Source organism: Vicugna pacos, chromosome 24 (genome assembly GCF_048564905.1).
Source record: "Vicugna pacos chromosome 24, VicPac4, whole genome shotgun sequence".
NCBI lineage: Eukaryota > Metazoa > Chordata > Mammalia > Artiodactyla > Camelidae > Vicugna > Vicugna pacos.
Window position 1 is genome coordinate 27,471,229 of NC_133010.1, and position 19,659 is coordinate 27,490,887.

The 19,659-nt window shown below is 52.3% G+C and overlaps 1 protein-coding gene across 5 annotated transcripts in view; it reads left to right on the forward strand.

Moving 5' to 3' along the window:
- The window catches only part of GNAL (G protein subunit alpha L), a 69,028-nt gene that overhangs the window by 25,720 nt on the left and 23,649 nt on the right, over positions 1 to 19,659 (forward strand). For all 5 annotated transcript variants that reach the window (XM_072949280.1, XM_072949284.1, XM_072949283.1 and 2 more), the window contains one exon: positions 19,017 to 19,114. In XM_072949280.1, the coding sequence (XP_072805381.1) occupies positions 19,017 to 19,114 (98 nt within the window). The remainder of the gene's footprint in view (positions 1 to 19,016; positions 19,115 to 19,659) is intronic.

Genomic DNA, 19,659 nt, shown 5'->3' on the forward strand with positions numbered 1-19,659 from the left:
TTTGATGACACCTGTTGGAGAGGCCTGGGAGCAAGCCTGGCTCTGAATAAAGGGTCCAGCGTGGTATCTGCAGGGGACCCTCTCTCTTCTGAAGCTTTTCAAGGCTTGCTTTGCATGGAAAGGGTCAAAAATACTGTATTCTGCAGAAAAAGGTTTTTTATGGATTACTCTCTTTTTTATTAACATATTTACAATATTATGTTAGTTTCAAGTGTACAGCAGAGTAATTCCATTTTATACATATTTTTTGCAGGAAAGATTTTGATCTGGAATAAATTATATAGGGTAGAGAAACATATAAAGGAAACCAAAATTGGGATTTTAAAATACGTAAGAGCCTGTAGGAAATTTTTTCTATTCCTACTTTTCATCTTATTTTGGTGATGTTGGTCAGTTGGTTTGATCCCAATGACTATAACGCCTCCTGCTCTGACAGCGCTCAGGCCAAGCCCTGTCCTGAGTCAAGTCCAGCGCTGTCCACTGTCCTCACTGCACATGCGAGGGGACAGGAGCTCAGAGCGGGTGACAGACCCGCCCAGGGTCAGAGGTAGGAGCTGGGAGCAGGCGCTCGGGGCTGGAGCCTGGGCAGTCTGACTTCGGGGTCTGCCACATGGCCTTCCTGGTCTCAGGAACCACCAGTCCAACCCACGCGGCGGGTCAGCCTGGTTCCAGCTGCAGGGAGCTGCGGCTGGCCAGGCTGTGTGGCAGGGTTCAGCCCCACGGAGCGGCCTGAAAAGGGGGAATTGCCTGAAACCACAGGGCATCGTCTCAGGCCACTGCGGTCTGCCTCCAGCTGCTCTGTGAACAGTCAGACCTGGGAGCCACTCCATCCTTTTAGGAGCAGAAATGCAAGTGGATGAACATGAAACTCTGGGAATTCTTGGAATCATTCACTCATGCAGGTCGAGTTTCCTGAGCACCTCCTGGGTGAAGTCCAGGGTGGTCTGGCAGCTGGAATGTCACAGTGCCTGAGACACAGCCCTGCCTCAAAGGACAGTTGATCCACCAAACCTTTGCTGCAAGTCAGCCTTTTTCACCTGAAAACTCTCGCGGCTCTGTTCAGTTCCTTGCGTCATGCTGTAAACATCACTGTGCGGTTGTTAACAGGAATCCAGATGGAAAAGTATCAACCAGGGATGCTGTTTCCACGAGCCCATGAGAGACGTCCCTGACAGTCCGCTGTGCGGAACAGCCCGCAGGAGCCGGGTCACCAGCCCCGTTAGCGCCTCTCCCCAGCTGAGGTCTATGTCCTTCATCTTCCTCCACGTCTCAGATGGACATTTCTGGGATGTAGCATAAAAGTATCTCCTGATGATACTCTCTTTTTCATTTTTTTGACTTCTTTTCATGTTCTGTTACCTGCATTTATTGTCTGGGACCTGACGCGAAGGACTGGTGCCCAGGCAGGACGGGCTCTGCTGTCCAGGCGTCTGCCTTTGTGGACTGGGCACGTGTTTGCATCCTATTTTGTAAGCCCACCTTCCAGGGAAAACATCTAAAGATTTATATTCTGTCCCTTTTACTTTAAAAGGGATGTGTTTCTGTCAAATTTAAGCGGTGCTAACTCTGAATCTTTAGATATTTAAGGTCTTTGAAACCTTGAATGCCTATGGGAACCTCTTTGCCTCTTTACAATACAGTATTACAGCTGTAACTTGCAGGACGGGGCCGGCCTCCAAACCATTTCCACAGTCACTCCAGTGAAGTGGGTGCAGCAGAGCGAGCCCAAGATTTAAGGACTGGAATCCACGCTTGGCCACACACACTCTCTTAGCCAGCTTGCCTTTGAGTTTTCCCATCTGTAAAATGGGGACAGAGCTTCATGCTTTGTAGGGTGGTTCTGGGGGAATGAATTAGATCCTGTGAGAAAGCTTGGTCATTTAAGGAACAGACTGGCCATGAATTATTCCTGCCATTTCTGTTGGCCAAGTTCAGATATTAGAATCAGAAAGGGACTTGAATTACAAGAAAACTTAGCAGGAAACACAATTTGACGTGCGCTTTGCTGCCAGCCCCCTCCGTCTCCGGGAAGGCCTCAGTCACCTGCAGGTGTGGGTGGCCGGCGACAGGCGCCCTCCCCCCAGGAGTCTCTCGTTTAGGCCCGGAGCCTGGGGTCACAGGGCTGGTAGTCTACAAGTGAACTTTCCGGTATCTGCCGATGAACGCCTGAAACCCGTCAGTGCTTTTTATGGCTCTTCCAGATTAAAATTTCCCTGGAGGGAAAATCAGTTTCACTTTTCCCTAAAACGTTTATTCTCACGGGCACCCTTCTGGCATGCCACATCCACAGTCACTGCAAATAAAGCCTTCCCTAACCTCCCACAAACCTGGGCTCAGACGCACCCGACCCCCGGGCCGCCGCTCTGAGCCGCTCAGAAGGCTCCCGCGTCGCCCAGGCCAGGAGGCCCCCCCAGGACCGAGAGCTCCTCGTTGCCCTTCACCCTCGAGAAGTGTGGCTCTTCTGAACCTGACATGTGCCCGACAGGAGACACGCACGTTTCGTGTGACAGCGGTCCCCTCCCATACACCCCTCCCCCTCCCCCCAGGTCTATTGTTAAAACAGTACTACGTCCAGAGTGAAGGAGATACAGCGTTTTGTGGGAAAGGAAACATCATATCGCTTCACAAAAGGAAAGAGCCGTTCGTTGTAGACATTTACTTGGCGAATCGCATAATTCTTAAAAAACATCATTTTACGTAAGGAGCAGGCTACTGAGTTCTTTGAAGATAAACCTTGTCTTTTGTGATGTATATATTATATATGTACAATTAAAGGGACTGAAATTTGTATTTGGTGAGTCACGCGGACAGGAAATTCTAAGTTGCGCACAACAGAATCATCACAGTGCCGAGTCTTCTTTCCCCCGTTTTTTCAGGAAAACCTAGGTCTCTGGCTCCTGCCAGATGGACAGGGATTATGATGATTTCAAAAGTAAGCTTAATTATCAAGTTAAATTTAATGATATATTTTATTCATCACAATTTGCCCATGGTATTATTTCAACACACGATTTCTAGACGTCACTAATGAGCTGTCTGATAATCTTTTTTCTCAATCAGTCTTCAAAATCCATTGTGCATTTTACACGCCAGCACATCTCAAGGTGAGGAAGCCCCACGCCAGGTGCTCAAAAGCCACCTGTCACTAGTGGGTGCTGCTTCAGCCGGCTGGGGCTGGACCGGAGGATGGGGACAGAGGAAATAATGATTTCTGCTTCCGCAGCCTGAGCGTTAGTGGTGGTGACAGGTGCAGGCCAGGTGGAAAGGGCTCTTTGTGGGTGTTTGCCTTGCCTCTCTGAGCCCGCACTGGTCCCTGGCATCTAGGTGGCCCTCCGAGCCTGGGTTGCGGTGGAGAGGACGTCCATCCACTGAGGAGGGGGCCCGGAGCCATGCTCCCCGCTTTCAGGGGCCAGGCACACTCGTCTGCCCTCCCAGTGCTGATGAGAACCCCTTGTTCTTCTAGAACCTTCTCTGCCACCCTGTCCTGCCTCCGGGCCAGTAGGTGAGGTGTCTACCGCTTGGCAGGAGCCCTCCTCCGTCTCCCGTGTCCTGTCGCTGGCATGACACTGGGGCTGAGTCCACCCCGTGGCCCCATCCCACATCTGTAGGTGGCATCACTGACGTCCCCACCCTCTGTGCACAGCAGGTGTGCCTGCGAGGGTTCGCCTGGCCACGCCTCCCCGGAGACGCCCGTCGTGACTGAAAGCAGTGTGTTTTACACGTATTTTCTGGCTGCCTTCTCCCAGAAAGGCCGCACGGTGTGCACGGCTTGAGCAGAGGCAGAGCGCGTCACTTCATCTTTTCATTTTCTTCCATGAATGTGCTTTTTAGAGCATTTAGTAATTCCCTGAAAACATACAAATGAGCGTTTTCCTTCTGAGCCAAGAAACTGGCTCTGGACTGTGTGTTTAAGAAGACTGTACTGTGACTCTGAATAGGAGACATGGGGGAAAAGATTCTTTTTCAGCTCAGTGGCGGGGGGGGGGCTCGGGGGGAGCCAGTGCTTGATTCCTGAGCCTTAAAGCAGCTCGCTGAGCGGCCCGGGTGTCCGTGCATGAGGGAGCCAGAGAAGTGGGCGGAGATGAGTAACTCGCGTGTACAGAGACCTCGAGTGTGGACACGCGGGACGAGCACGAGGCATTACTCAGCCACTCCTATTTAAAGCCGGGGGCCAGGGGGCAGGGAGCACAGTGGTGCCTGAAGACAGGATGTTGAAACTTTTTTAGTTTCTCCGAGGCTAGAATCGCTGTGATTCACGCCTTCTGTCAATCCCATGCTTAGTCTTGTCCCCTCGCGGCCACTGGAAAGGGGCACCTTCCTTCCCCTGCTTCAGTCCACGAAAGTCTTCTAGACGTTGCTTTTTGCCAGGTTCGGCCCAGGGGAATTTGGAAACCAAGTCTAGAGAGGTGAGAGGGACAGAGCCTGGGTAGGGGGACCTGGATTCCACCCGCTCCCCGGGACGGCATCCCTCGGGAATGTGCTGTGGGCGCACGCAGGGTGCCTTGAGCCCCAACAAGTAGAACAGACGGAAAAGGTCCACTGTCAGCTCTGACAATCCGAGGAAACAAGGATGCTGGGTGGCGCTCAGAGGGGCCAGCGCCCAGGAGGATGGTGCTTCTGCCCTGGCCCGGGCCAGCGAGGCTGCGGCGAGCCTCGGTCCCAGGGGCGCCCTGTGCAGCCTTCCCCAGGCTTTTGTTTTTCTCTCTCCAGCATGTAATTAATTCTCTCAGGTGAAAGAGGTCAGTGCCAGTGAGCTTCCCACCGATTGCGTGGTTTGGGTTACTCTGTTTTGTTTGCCACGTGTCTTCCCTAAATCGGGTCCTGCCCGTTGTACGTGAGGCCACAGGGGTCGTCTGACCCGAGACCGGCTTCCGTCCCCGCTCCAGCAGAGTGCAGAGGCCACCTCGGTGCTGAAGGGGTTACCGCGCCAGCCCCCCGGCTCCCGTGTCAGAGCTGTCACCGATGTCTTCACAGATTCCCACCCACCTCCGCCCACTCTCCTGCCGGGCGAGAGACGTTTTAGTTCCTCTCTCAGGGGAGAAAGTTATTAAAGTGAACGAAAATGAGTGTTCCCCGCTCTCAGGAGACAGAATAATGCCTTCTGGCCCTCTCCTGTCACCCTGGGCCCGTGGGGAGGGCAGCAGAAGCGGGCAGAGCTGGCTCAGAATCTGGAGAAGGGCGTGTGTCCCGTCCACCCTCTGAGGGCTCAATTCAGCTTACAGCCCGGCGTCCGTGACTGGCGGGCCGGTTTTACCGTGAGGCGTTTTCGCGTGTTTGGGGGATGTCTGCTCGCGGGGCTGGTGGGAGCTGGGCACCGGCTGGGCCTGGGGAAGGGAGAGGCCCACAGTGGGTTCTACGGCTGTTTCATTGACGTGGTCAGTCTCCCTCTCCAGCCCCAGACCTGCCTTCTTTCCTGCCTGCGGCCCCTGTGAACTAGTCCTGCTCAGACCCGGTCCCGTCCCGCAGTCAGGCTTCTGCGTCTGAAGCAGCCCCAAGAGCTTCTCAGCCCCGGGGTCAACGCCGTATTCCCAAACCAGGCCGCGCCTCAGTCGTATGGGGAGCTTTCAAAGCAGATCCCTCGGGCTGCCCTGAGACGTCTGAGTCAGCAGCTCTGGGGGGAAGGCTGCAGGGGTCTGTTCTGGAGGCTCCCGGGGCCGGGTCTCAGCACCGGCCAGGCTGGGCTGCGGCCGTGGGCTTACAGCGCCCGCAGTGGCCGGTGTGGGCTACGCACACACGCGAGGCTGCCGTTCACAGTGACGGCTGTGCTCTCCTGTAGCTGTTTTCATAGTTACAGTTCAAGATAAGTCTCGAGTCATTAAGAGTGACTTGACCGGATTTTTGCTTGAGAACAGAATGTGGATGATGGATTAAATGTAAATGGTGCGTCGGAAAGAGGACTGACCGCCGTCCTCAGTCAGACCCCTCTAGCTGGTCGGCCAGCTCCGCGCCGGGTGCCAGGTGTGCCCTTGGCCTGTCCTGCTGCTCCCACCACCCCCACCAGGCCTGCAGGGACCAGGGGGGGCTGGAGCGGGTTTGGCCAGAAGCTCTCACCGCAGGCATCGATGGGGGGCAGGGGGGAGGAGTCGCTTTGCTGGCTGAGAAGGTGGTGGTGGCAGCCCTGGGGTCGTGGGAAATGCTGGGGTTGTCTGTGTGTTCCCATGGGGAACGGTGTGGTGGCAGCCCTGAGGTCGTAGGAAATGCTGGGGGGGGGGTCTGTGTATTCCCACGGGGAACGGCGAGTCATGAAAGAGGCTTAGCATGGGGTTAGGGGTTCCGGCCCCGGGAGGTGCTCCAGAGGTAGGGGAGTCCCTCCATGTCCCCTTGCTGAAGACGGTCTGCTGACCCACTTCCACATCTTCTCACAGCTCCGCCGCTCACCCCACATGCGGCAGGGCGGGGGGCACCTGCAAAGCACGTTTAGGGGGAAGGCGACAGAGACAGCCGGACCCCGGGTCACACGGTGCGGCTGTGCACCTCGCGGATCACAAACGCAGACCAATCTCCCTTTCTCACCAGGTGTTTCTAAAGCTCCCTGCGTCCACTTCTTTCCTGCTTACGTTCTATGCCCACTTTTTTCTTGGCATTTTGTGCCCATGGTTTGGAAACTGTCTCCCGTTGGGAGTTGTACCCATTATTTATGCAAACAGTGCTCATCTGGCTTTGAGGAGGGGCGTGGAGAGTTTAGACCCAGAAGCTCTACGACAGCCTTGTTCTGAGGTGCACCTCCCTCGCTACAGTGTCTCAGAGTAGAAGCCTCAGAGCCTGAGTTCTGTTTGAAGTGAAAGTCCCTGTTCTGTGGGAGGTACAGCACACAGCTGACTGCGTGGACGCAGGCTGCGCACCTGGAGAGGGGGCGGCTCGCTTGCACCTACACAAACACCGAATCAGCACGCTCTATGCCTGGGACTCACGTACTGAACTGTGTGGGTCATAGCTGAACCGCGTGGACAGTAAATAAGGAAGTCACGAGGAAGGAAAGGCTCAGGTCACTGGTGTGAAAATGAGAAAATTCTGGGAAGCCACGCTCAAGGCCTCCGTGTTCTAGAGATTGCCCGAGGGCCCTTGGAAGGTGCTCTTTCTGAAAACCACAGGACGCCTGGCTGAATCACTGCTGTGCACCTGAAACTGACACTGTAAACCCACCACACTTCCAGAAGAATTAAAGAATTCAAAACAATAAGTACCTGGAGACCAGATACATGCAAAGCAAAAATTAAAGTGGGGTCTGGTTTTTCATGGTGTAAATAGACTTGCTCAAGCCATGCCTCCCAGGAGCGGGGTGCCGGCTCTCTTGGGGGGCTCGAAGCCCTGGGCCCTCCCTGCCCTCAACCCCCCCTGCTGGGACGGGTCCCCAGGGCGTTTGTTCCTGCATCGCAACTCCCTAACATCCCATGCTGACGCCACCAAGTCCTCAGAGGGGCTTGTTTACCAGCGAGCGTGGATCCACCCTGCAGTGTAGACGCACCCTGATGCAGGGCTGGGGGAGGGCGAGATACGTGCCCCCCCCCGCCTTTGCTCTGGATCTCTGAGACCCCTGATCTCTGAGACCCGCGGGTGTTTAATCTCATGTAAAATTCTGTGGTTTGCCACCGTTGATTTTCCTGTCAAACCTGTTTCAGTGCTTAGACAAAGAGAAGAGCTTCTGCTCAGAAGCGACAGAAGCCCTAACTGGGGAAGGAAGGCGCTCCCGGTGAAGCCGTCCCTCCAGCCCCTGCAGTCCCGGGCAGGGGGGCTCCGTGCGGTGGAGCCTGTGGGCTCAGGGCCGTGGCCGGGGCCCTGGTGAAGGCTCCCGGGGAAGTGGCGCTGCGGCTCTCAGGAGAGCTGCTGGCACCGGAGTGAAACCAGTGCGTGCTTTCCTGTCGCCACAGCAGAACGGGCTTCCTCGTCGGGCCGAGATACACCCAGCGGGAGGGGAGACCACAGGGACCCTGTTTGCCTTCTCAACAGAAGGCTGATCATCAAGAGATCACACTTGTTTGTTTGAAATAAACGAGCTGATTTCTCTCCTGGGTGTTTTTCTGGGTAAAACATTTTAAAAGCGGGGGAGGGCAGAGTTCAGTGGTAGAGCACGTGCTTATTAGCATGCAAGAGGTCCTGGGTTCAGTCCTCAGTCCCTCTGCTAAAAAAACTGAAATAAATAAATAAACCTAACCCCTGCCCCCCAAAAAAACCACGAACATTTTAAAAGCTTTCAAGGAGAGAAAAAAAAACCCTACAACCAACTCCACACAATGGAAATAAGATACTCTGCCCATATAGGATCCCCTCCCCCAGGAAAGCCAGCCTCCTGGGGCACGCGGTGCGTTTAGGGAAGACACTGGTAGACGGGAAGCAGCCTGGCCTGGTGGCGTCAGCCTGGACTCGGGGGCTGTGGCAGCCGTGGGCACTGGGGGGCTTTCCGCTCCGTGGGGTCTAGTGACAAGGACGCAGAGGACAGCAAGACAGGACTGTAGACTCAGTCGCTTCCCGTGTCCACCTCTGCCCTGCTCCAGGGTGCAGGGTCTCACTGGTGCCTCCACCGCAGCCCCACCAGCCTCACCTTGGGGCCCTGGTGTCATGTCTCCACCCAAGAAGTTAAGCTGGTCTGTCCGAGGCTCCTTCATCACTCACATCCTGCTGATCCTCCTCTGGAGACCTTCCCAGCTTGTCTGAAGCTGGGTGACATCTCCCCCTTCCCCAGGTCCCTGCAGCTTTACTTCCTGAGGCTTCCCAGGTGGCACTCTGGCGTCAGTCCTCGTCCCATCCAGTCCTTACCGCCCTTCACTGTCCTCTAATTATTTGGTAAATCTCAGCCACGGTCTCCCTACGTAAAGCAGTAACTTCTTGAGACCAGCAATCGTGGCTTATACTGGTGGCCCCCCTCGCCAGCGCCTCGCCCTGTGCTGGGCGCATAACCTGCAGAATTTCACACTCCTTGAGGACAGGGACAACGTCCCCCTCACCCACTGTGGTCGCCCCAGCCCTGGACACAGTGCCTAGCGCAGAGCTGGAACTCAGTGAGTCCCTGTTGAACGACTGGTTGGTTGTTGGCACTTGGGGCATACGTGGCATTGACGACAGGTTTTGAGGGAGAAGGTCCTCCTTTTTTTAAATATCTGAGAAACTACCATTACGATGACATGGTGAAACTTCCATGTGAGATTCTTCCTGTCCCATTTGTGGAAAGAGGGCACTGCAAACGTTTTCATAAGATTAGGCATGTTTATGTAATATGGCCTTGTTATAGTATTGAAATGTGTCATTTTGCAGCCAAAATTCCTGTGAGTTTGAGAAATAATCTAGATTGAACTGACTCTCTAACTCTATAAGTAACCTCACACCCTACACAAAACTTAACCCGAAATGGATCGATGACCTGAATTTGAGTTAAAACTGAAATGCTGAGGAGAAAGTACAGGATTAGGTCTTCATGACCTTGGATTTGGCGGTGATTTCTTGGATTTGACACCAAAACCTCAGGCAACAAAAGAAAAAGTAAATACATTGGACTTGATCAAAGCTTAAATTGTTTGTGCATCAAAGGAGCCCACAGAATGGGAGAAATATTTGCTAAGAATATATCTGATAAGGGTCTAATATCCAGAATACGTAAAGAACTCTTCCAGCTCAACAACAAAAAGGACAAACAGCTCAATTTAAACATGAGCAAAGGACTTGAACAGACATTTCTCCAAAGAAGGCATTCGGGTGGCCAGGACGCACATGAGAAAACGCCCACCGTCATTAGCTCTGCAGATCAAGACCACAGAGAGACACAGCGTCACAGCTACTAGGATCGCTACCATTTTTTTTTTAAAAACCTGAAAATACCAAGTCTGGTGAGGATGTGGAGACATCAGACCCTCACGTACTGCTGGGGGGAATGTAAACAGGTTGGCAGTTTGCCGCCCTGGACCCTCTGTGACTGGCTGGTTTCACTCACTGTCACGTCCTCCAGGCCCACCCACGCTGCAGCCTGTCTCAGAATGTCCTCCTCTTGGGGGCTGAATGCTGTTCCGCCCTGTGGGTAGACCACTTTGGTTCTCCATGTGTCCGTCGATGGACACTGGGTTGTTAGCATTAGCCTGCTGGGCCCACTTGTGATGTGGTCTGACTTAACATTCTCCAGGAGTCACCGGCTCCTGTGCTGAGAAGACTTGGGAGGAAGAGGGACACAGAGGTGGGGTAGGGGTCTGTGACCAAGCCTGCCGGTCCCAGGTGATGGCTTCAGCCAGGAATGTAGTTGACCGCGGGCGAGGAGGGAGACCGGGAGACCGAGAGCATGTGGTCCGGGGGAGGGCGTGGGCAGCTGTGTCCCATGCTGCAGTGAGCAGGGCATCAGGATGGGAACGGGGGCCCGCCCCCAAACCCAGCAGCCTGGAGACCTCGCCCTGCATCAGGGCCCGCAGGAGGAGCCCCTGCTTCCTTGCCAGCCCTGCCTCCTATTGTTAAACTGTTATTAACTCTCTTTGCTCTTACTGTCCCCTCACAAGTCCTGCTCATCCCCGGCCCTCGAGAGTCTCTGCAGATCAGGGACTGGCAGTTCCGGGTGAGTCCGCGGTGGGGGAGGAATGACCCCTACCCGACCCCAGACACCTGCTTGGTCACTTCAGTTCAAAGGAGAAGAATCCTTTCACTGGCCTCCGCTGTTTCTGCTCATCGCGGCCAGAGTGAGCTTAGGAGACAGGTGAGCGGCCTGGGAGGCCTCCCTGTTTGTGGGGAATGTGACAGGAACTCGGGTCCCTCTGTGCTCGGGCTTAAGTCACAAACGCATTCACGAGCTGGGTGGCATCCACCTCTTGGGACATCTGCACGCCGTCCCCGTCCTCTAGGATAAATGAGCACTTAATAAAGTGATGAAACGCTGAGAGGAAGTCGGCGTTTGAATCAGAAGTTCCAGCTAGTAACTCTTGACAGATGTCTCTCTGGAAAGGTGAACCTCTGCTAGGTATGTGCCCAGGAGAGTTAAAAACAGACATTTACACAGATACGTGAATGAGCGTCCACAGCAGCACCGTTCACAGTCCCCAGAAAGGCCAGCAACCCAACGCCCGTCAGAGGACGAGTGGCCGGTCCACGCGGCCAGATCTCATGTGGCCACAAGAATGAATGAAGCACCGACACCCACTACACGTGGATGAGCCTCGAGAAGATTGTGCTCAGGGAAGGAAGCCGCACAAAAGGCCACGTGCCGTGTGACTTCTGTGAAGTGCCCAGAGGGCGCGGGGAGTGAGACGTGATGCTCGAGGTCTCCGGGGGGTGACAGGAGTGCTCTGAAGGCGACTGTGGTGATGGCTGTACAGCTCTCAGAATCCACCAAAAACCACTGAACTGCACGCTTTCAACAGGTGACCTGTGTGGTGTGTGAATGTATCTAATAGAACGGTGACGTAAGAAACGGAAAGAGGGAAAATGGAAAACTTGAAGTCAGAGAGCCCAGAGGGGAAGGGACGGTGCGGCCGGCCTAGCACAGGCACGGGGGTGGAGTATCGAGGCGTGAGGGCGGTGCTCTTCCCCCGCACGTCGGCCCCGGCCTCGCAGCCGCTGCGGGATCACAGAGGTGGCAGCGCCTTTGAAACCTGTTATTCCAGGGAAACGTGGATCCCCTAATACCCCCAGCGAACGTGCCCGCAGGAGCCGTGCTTCCTTGTGGCCCTTGGTTACGTCTCGGCAGGTGCACGTCCCCACCGAGGACACCACCAGCTAAGTTTCAGGTGTTGGGTCCATGCAGCGGCCCCTTAGCAATTCGGGGCTCGTCGGCCTGAGCGCCCTGGCCTCATGTCCGCCCGCAGCTGCCCCGCAGGCCGAGCTGGGGGTGCCCCAGGCACCCCCCCACACCGGGACTTGGAGGCTGGCTTACAGCACCAGCCATCCAGGCAGGTGTCAGCGTGGTCGGCCTTGTTCCTCGTAAGCAGTGCAGTTCTGTTCGCCTCCCTCCCTGTCAGTAAGTGCAGGAGGCCCGGGGCCCTTCTGGAGGGCCTGGCAGCCGGGGGCGAGCCCAGGTTTGGAAGCTCGGGTGCTGCTCTGCACCTATGGCAGCGCCCACAGGGCTCCAGTCCCTGGTGTCCACTCTCTGCCGCCACAACCCACCTCGTGCAGGTGACCGGAGTTGGTCCCTCTCCCCCTGTCCCCAGCCCCACACGTCTCCCTCCAGCCGGCGCCTGGGCTCTGTAGCTCCTTCCGGAATTCAGTTCTCAATCCTGCACGGGACGCCCATTCCCTCGCCACGTGTGTCCCTCTGGGCCTGTTGGAACCAGGCCAGCCTTGCCCAGTCCTTCCAGAGCTGCCATACAGGGTCCCCGCACCATCCCTGTGTCCCAAGCCAAAGGACTCTCCAGACCCTCACCCCCGACCAGCCTGTCACATGGTCGATCCTCGAGCTCTCAGCTGCCCTGAGACTGGTTGGCCCTCCCTGATGCCACCCCATGCCACTTCGGATTTTGTCTGTCCTGCCCCCACCTGTCACACCTCCATGTCCTCACCCACCACCTCCACCCTTCCGCCCAGGACTCATCACTGCAGCCCGAGGGCCAGCCTCTGCCCAGAACAGTTCTGTCCTGGGGAACGGGGCACAGTGGTCGGAGTTAAAAAGGCCCTGGCTGGGATCTGAGCCCAGACACTCAGATCCCCAGATCTAAGCTCAAACCATAAATTCTGTCTTGGGATTCCTCGCTAGGCACCTCCAGTGTGTTTTACACTAAAATTTTCCCAAAGAAATACGCATCTAATTCTACAGCCATTGTCAGTGGGAATATAGCAAACCCGCTTTCACGGCCATTTGCTGTAAATCTAACCTATTCCTGAAAAGAGGGCCTTCTCCCTCCATTTTGCCTTTATTTGCACATAAAACAGACAAGACCCAGAGTGACTAAGAGGACCGAGAATAATACCTTTGAGTGTTACGTAATCAGACTTGACATGCCGCGAGAACTTTTGTCAGGCAACTTGACAGAGGCTGTCTGGAAGCAAAGGCTAAAGTCGTGATTCTTTGAGCCTCTTATCCCTAATGAAAATACCTAATTGTTTTATTTCTGTTCCCACACAAATAGGTTTCTCCTGTGAGTCTCTTTTGCGTGCTCCCAGTGCACAGTTCTATCAGAGAACTAGGGTTTCAAAGAGAATCTTAGGTATGAGAGTGGGAGTATTGTGAAGGAGAAAATCAAAAGCTAAAAAATTAATTTTGTGGAGAAGAGACACTGAAAGAAAATTATATGTTCCCATCGCAATGGGGTAGATTTATTTAAGGGTCGTGGATCTGATTACTAAAACTTTATACTTATCCATTGTTTTCTGAGACTGTAATTTGGAGGTAAAAGGTAGAGTCCTTAGGCAGATCTTACTGGATCTTTAAACATATTTTTTAAAACCCAGGTGTAAAAGCAGCAGAACCCATGCAGGCTGGCCCGGGTGGGCAGTGAGGGCCCCTTGGCTCAGTCCCCCCGCCCCCGCACTTTGGAACCACAGGGAACTCTGATTCTGCCCCAGGCCTTATGGATCTTGTTTTAGGGAGAAAAGAGAGAGAGGTCAGAACTACGTAGTTAACTATTTCTGTGCTCAGCTATACGGGAAGGAATTTAAAGCCGGTAAGAACTAACACATGAAAGGAACAAGGCTGCAGGATACAGGGTCAAAGACAGAAATCAAATGCTTTTCTAAGTACTAGCAATGAAAACTTGCAAAAAAGAAATTTTAGGAACATGTACGTTCAAAATAACATTCAAAAAACTACTTAGGAAAAACAATCTAACAAACAATATGAAAGATGTGTACACTGAGAACGAGCAAGCATTACTGAGAGAATTTAAATGACATACATAAATAGATATACCATGTTCATGGATTGGAGAACTCATTGTTGTTAAGATGGTACTTCTCCCTGAAGCAACCCTGAGACCCAATGCAGTTCCAACCAAAATACCAGCAGGCTTCTCCATAGAAATTGACAAGCCAGTTCTCACATACATGTGGAAATTCAGAAGACCATGAATGGTCAGAATGATGCTGAAAAACAACAAAGTTGGAGGATTTAACATCTAACTTTAAGACTGACTCCAGAGCTGCAGGAATCAGGACAGATGGAGTTGGCACAAGGATGGACATGCAGGGCAGTGAACAGAGTCACGTCCAGGAGCAGACCCACGTGTATGTGGTCAGCTTCAGCCAAGGCACTGAGGCAGTCAGTGGCGAGAGGGTGGTCTTCTCAGTACGTGTGGCGGGGAGGCCGGATATCCATGTGGAAGAAAGTGAAAGCTGGCCCTTCCCTCTCGTAGACCCCAGAATTAACGCGGATGGATCACAGACCTAAAGGTAACAGCTAAAAATGTAGAACTTTTAGAAAACTTGAAGGAAGAACTTTTCGCTTTGGGTTAGGCAGAGATTCCTTAGAACACAAAAAAGCATAAAAGTGAAAAGGAAAAATTGCTTAAGTGCACGTCATCAAAATTAATAGCTTTGCTCATCAAAACAGGCTTGGGAAGATTAAAATAAAGCCACATTTTGGGAGAAAGTATTTGCAAAACCTGTAACTGACAGAGGTTTGAATCCACACAATCTTTTAAAATCTCTGACTCTTAAAAATTAAAACTTAAGAAGACATACAACCCGGTGTTTCATGGGAAAAATACTTGAACAGACATTTCCAAAAGAAGACATGCAAGCAGTCCACAGTCACATGAATAGATGTGCGACATTGCTGGCCAGCGGGGAAATGCAAGCTAAAATTTCAGCTGGATGCCACTGTACACCCGTGAGAGCCATTAAAATTAAAGGACTGACAAAACCAAGTATTGGTGAGGTTTGGAGGAACAAGAACCCCTAGACATCGCTGTTGATGATGGGAATGGAATGGCCACTTTGGAAAACAATTTAGTAGCTTTTTAAAGTTAAACATGCACCTGCTTGTAACCCAGCAATTCCACTCCTGGGTATTGACCCAAAAGAGATGAAAACCAAAGTCCATACAAAGCCTGGCAAGCAGATATTCCCAGCAGCGTCATTCGTAACGGCCCCAAACCAGAAGTAACCCACACAGCCACCCACTGGCGAATGAGTGCACAAAAGGTGCTCTGTCCACACTACGGAGTAGAACTCAGCAGTTGTTTTCAGAAGCTGCTAATCCACAGAACGAAATGGGCGAGTGTCAGAAATACCACATAAGTGAAAGCAGCCAGACACAAAGCGCTGCATGACTTCATTCATGTGCAATTTCTAGGAAAGGCAAAACTCTAGAGACCTAGCGAAGTGGACTGACAGCTGCCCGAGGCGGGGGGGGGCCGAGGGGGGAGGTGTTCCACCACTTGGCTGTGTTGGTGGGTGCGTGGCTGGATAAATAAATGGGTGAATTTTCTGGCACATGAAATACACCCCAAAAAGCTGTCGGAAACGATTCTAAGAGGAAAGTGGGCAGTCCTGAGAGGGGAAATAGACAAGGCTGGTGTGTGCTGTAGGCTTCGTTGGGCCCCTCTGGCCTCCAGCCGCAGGGAACTCCCCTCGGTAGGGGAGGAGGAGGCCGGCCCCACCCGGAGCCTGTGTGTGAGTCCAGGGTGATTGCTTCCTGGTCCAGAGAGCGCGAGCAGCCATAAAGGATGCGGGGTCCTTCTCATCTTGCCGTTTGTAACACGGGGGCTAAATCACCTGCGGGGCTGGGTATCAGAGTCTGATGGGACCTTGGCTGGGACACCCTCAGGACATTGCCTGGGACACTTGGGGCCCTCAGGAGAGGCCAGGTGTGGTTACTTGCTGTGGTTGTCGCCCCCGGAGCCGTGCTTCGCGCCTGGAAAGACTCCTGATGACTGTAGTTCGTTTGGGTTTTTTGGCGCAGGTTCTGAAAGCTGTCCCTAACTAGAGTTTTCAGCACACCGTATTTACATTAGACCTGAGGATGGACAGAGATTATGAACAACAAAATCCTAGTGCTAACTAGATCCCGCACAGACTTTCCCCTTGATATCCACCAGATAAAAAGGAATGGCGGAAACCTCCGAGAGCCTTCTGCTCTCTGAGGGATTAAATTCCGTAGGTGCGTTTTTAATGGGTCAGACCGAAACCTGAGCTTCAGAAAATTCCATCTAAGTGGCTACTCACGTAACCGAAACCGCCTGTTTATTTCTAAGCCCACTGGATGAGGGTGGTGGCCCTTGTTCAGGAAGTTACCGCTAATATTTACTTTTGCTTCAACTGGTTCCTAGTGCCACTCACAAAGTTGTAACGCAAGTTAATAAAAACACTGAAAGCACAGCAGAACGAGGCTGGGGCAGGAAAGTAAGTTATGTGGGAGCAGAACTGAGGTCAGTACCCAGAGCGTAGAACCCACCCCCAAACCAGACTTCCAGGGTCCCGTGCAGTCAGCTCAATGACGTAAGTGGAAAAGACGTCACAGGGCCCACAGGATGAAAAATTCAAAATAAAACTTAAAAAGCAGTTGCTTGAGAAATGCAAAACACCTTCCCGATACTAAAGTTAAACAGGAGTGTTTTCCAGAAGTCATCCTAGGAAGAATATGGAGCATAGGGAATACCATTTTTTCGCTCAACTCAGTGACGGTTTCCAGCAGCCTCAGGACAGGGCAGCTCGTGGGCAGGCGGCTCCACCTGAGACCTGGGTGCCGTGCAAACCACTGGACAGCATCCATTTCGTGGGCTGAGAAATATTATGCTTTTGATTTTATTTCAGAAAGGAAGAATGGAAGGGAGGGTAGAGCTCAGGGCTGGAGTGTGTGCCTAGCCTGCACGAGGTCCTGGGTTCAGTCCCCGGCACCGACGTTTAAAAATAAATAAATAAGCTGAATTGCCTCCCCGCCAAAGAAATAAATTAAGTTAAATAAAATTGAAAAAAAGCAGTCCTTTGTGGGATTCAACTCAGGCTGTGACCTCAAGCTGGGGAGGCTTTAAAAAAAAATTAAAAATTGATCCTAAGTGTCAGTATAGCCAGAGTTGTTTTATTGTATTCTATTCGCACAGAAATCATGCAGGAGTTTTTTTACGGTTCTTACTGTCATGTCTTTATTTCCATTCTAAAGCAGCTGTAAGGAATTTAAAAGCAAGAACAAAACAAAACAAAACACTGTGTCTCCCGAGAACTCCAGGCTGGCTCTGAGCACTTCACATCTGCAGGAAGGTGTGAACAACAGAACCAGACGGAAGGTGCTTTAATATAAAAAGGACAAGCTAGTATTTAATTTTTTAAATTTTAGTTTAAATTTTGATTTAAAAATCAAAAATATGCTGTAAAAATGTAGAGCCTTGCTTTTCGAAGGTAGGTTTGGTCTGGTGTCATTACAATTTTTACTTTCTGCAACATGACGCAGACTCCTTGCGTAAGAGTAACATTCATGTCCATGAATCGCAGTGGCTGAAATGTATGGCGATCCCAGGGTGACCCCCTTCTCAGCGGTGCAGGGGAGCTTGCGAGACGTCACTGAGGACTTTTCTTTGTACGCCCTCCACGTCGCGGCAGTCTCGGATGTCAGAACCTTCACTGGGACTAACCCTTTCCTTTCAGACGCACGCACGCACGCACACAACACTGAAATTATTTTTATTTAGTGTTATCCATCTCCGTCGCTAATGAAGGCAGACTAAAATTGTTCCTCGTATTTATTTCCCAGTTCTTTTAGCAAGCGTATGCAAATTCCAGCCAGGCTCGGGCCGAGTGCTGAGCTCCAGCTGGAGAAGCTGTCCTGGCTGACCGGGCAGTTAAGATTTCACCCGATCACTTCTTTACTTGTGTGTGTATCTTTGTTTGAGACAGTGATATGGTGGCTGTGATATTTAAAAAGCCTGTATCGTTTAGAAACATGTTGAAATAAAACAGTGTGGTGTCAGCTGCTGTGAAATAACGAAGGCGAGAGACAAGGGCGTGAGGTTCAGTCAAAAGAAAATGGTCAAAAGAAAGAAACGGCCCTGCCTTGCTAAACGTGGAAGCCACCCCATGAGTCCCAGACAGGGGCAGTTACCCCTCCGCTCCTGCAAGTGTCACGTTTTCCCGAATGAAAAGCAAGCAAGCGCAGCCGCGTCCCGGGAATTCCCCACGAAGGTCTGAGAACACCGCATCGGTACTCACAGTTCTGTTTTACTTTTTTCAGAGAAGCCCCCCAATTATACAAGCATCAGGCCCCACAGTACTTGGGTCCACCCTTAGAAGGAATCGTGAGTCTCTAAGAAAAGCGCCAACTCCAGTTTCTTTCCCGGCAAAGTCTCCTCTGATTCTTGGGAGGGGGCATCGGCTGCTTCCCGGAGGGGGCGCCCCAGACCCCTCCGCACAGACCAGGGATGGAAGCGGGTGCTTCCCGGGGTGGGAAGGGGTGTACGTCCTCTGACAAAGCGCTTTGTGAAAATGTACGTCACTTCTTCTCTGTTTAGCCGCTAAGGTAGAGTCATCTGCTGCCACAGCACTGTGACGTTGATTTGGGTAATTTGGGGAGTGTGCCTTCATCAGGCCACCTTTACAGAGATGGGCGAGTTCCCATTTCAGAGGCTGCTGGGGCCGCACTGGATGGAGCTGAGCACCGTGTGCGAACCAAAATCCTGGCTCGTGCCTAGTTTCTAAACTCTTCGCAGCAAATCACTGTCCCTAACGAGTGTAGTTTTAAAGGTTTCTTTCTTGTGTTCTTAACACTTCTGGGCCAAATTTATCAGCATGTCTACTCATAATCACGGCTCACCTAGAAAATGTAAAAGACAGTGACTGAGACGGAACTGAGCGTGTAACAAGCGTGTGTTCACGGCTGAGGCGTCCGTTCTGCCAGTCGAGTTGCTGAGTGCCGAGAAGTCTAGATCCCTACTTGTGTTTACAGTTGACGGCTGTCATTCACTTGTGAGCTGTCATTTCATTCTGGAGAACTTCCTGGCATGACGAGAGGGTTGGAGCAGTCGGTCGAGCGATGAGACGCAGGCCTGGCACTGTGTGTGAGGGCGACCTCCACCGACTCCAACGAGTTCACACGTTCCCTACAGATTTTTGGCAGCTTCCTTGTACATTTAACTTTCAGGAGATGGAAACACACGTGTGTTCTTAGTTGTCACTTTTTCGCATTTCAGGAATTCTTCGATCACGTGAAGAAACTGTGGGATGACGAAGGCGTGAAGGCGTGCTTTGAGAGGTCCAACGAGTACCAGCTCATCGACTGCGCTCAATAGTGAGTCTGCCCCCGACCCCAGCGGGGGCTGTGCCCCGCCTGTGCCACCCCCCCGGATTCCCGCAGTTTCCTGGGTGCGGGGAACAAACAGTGAGCGGCTCCCGAGAGAAATAACTTTCAGAGTGAGACGTGTCTTGTAGTGGGGAGCCGAGAGCCCAGCAGCGGTCCTTCTCGGGGAGGACCCGGAAACGGCTGTGCCCGTTGCACCCGGGTCTCTGTTTGCAGGCCTGTTCATGTTTTGCCTTCTACAGAGTTCCAGGAGTATTTGTAAATTGCAGTGAACTTAGGTGTTCGTTATTATACTTTAATTTGCAAGCAGGGGCTTTCAAGTTACAATTTAAAATAATATCAACATCTCCAGTCAAGCCAAGCTCTTGTTTGAAGCAATGAGATCATCCCACACACAAAGCGGCCTAGAGCCTCAGCGTATACTAGCACGTTGCAGTACTTGCACACACCACATACATCCATGTGCTACATTAACATAATAGCAAGCGTCTGATGAAAACCTGAGAGACGAGAAGTAAGGACAGGACTGTGGTGCC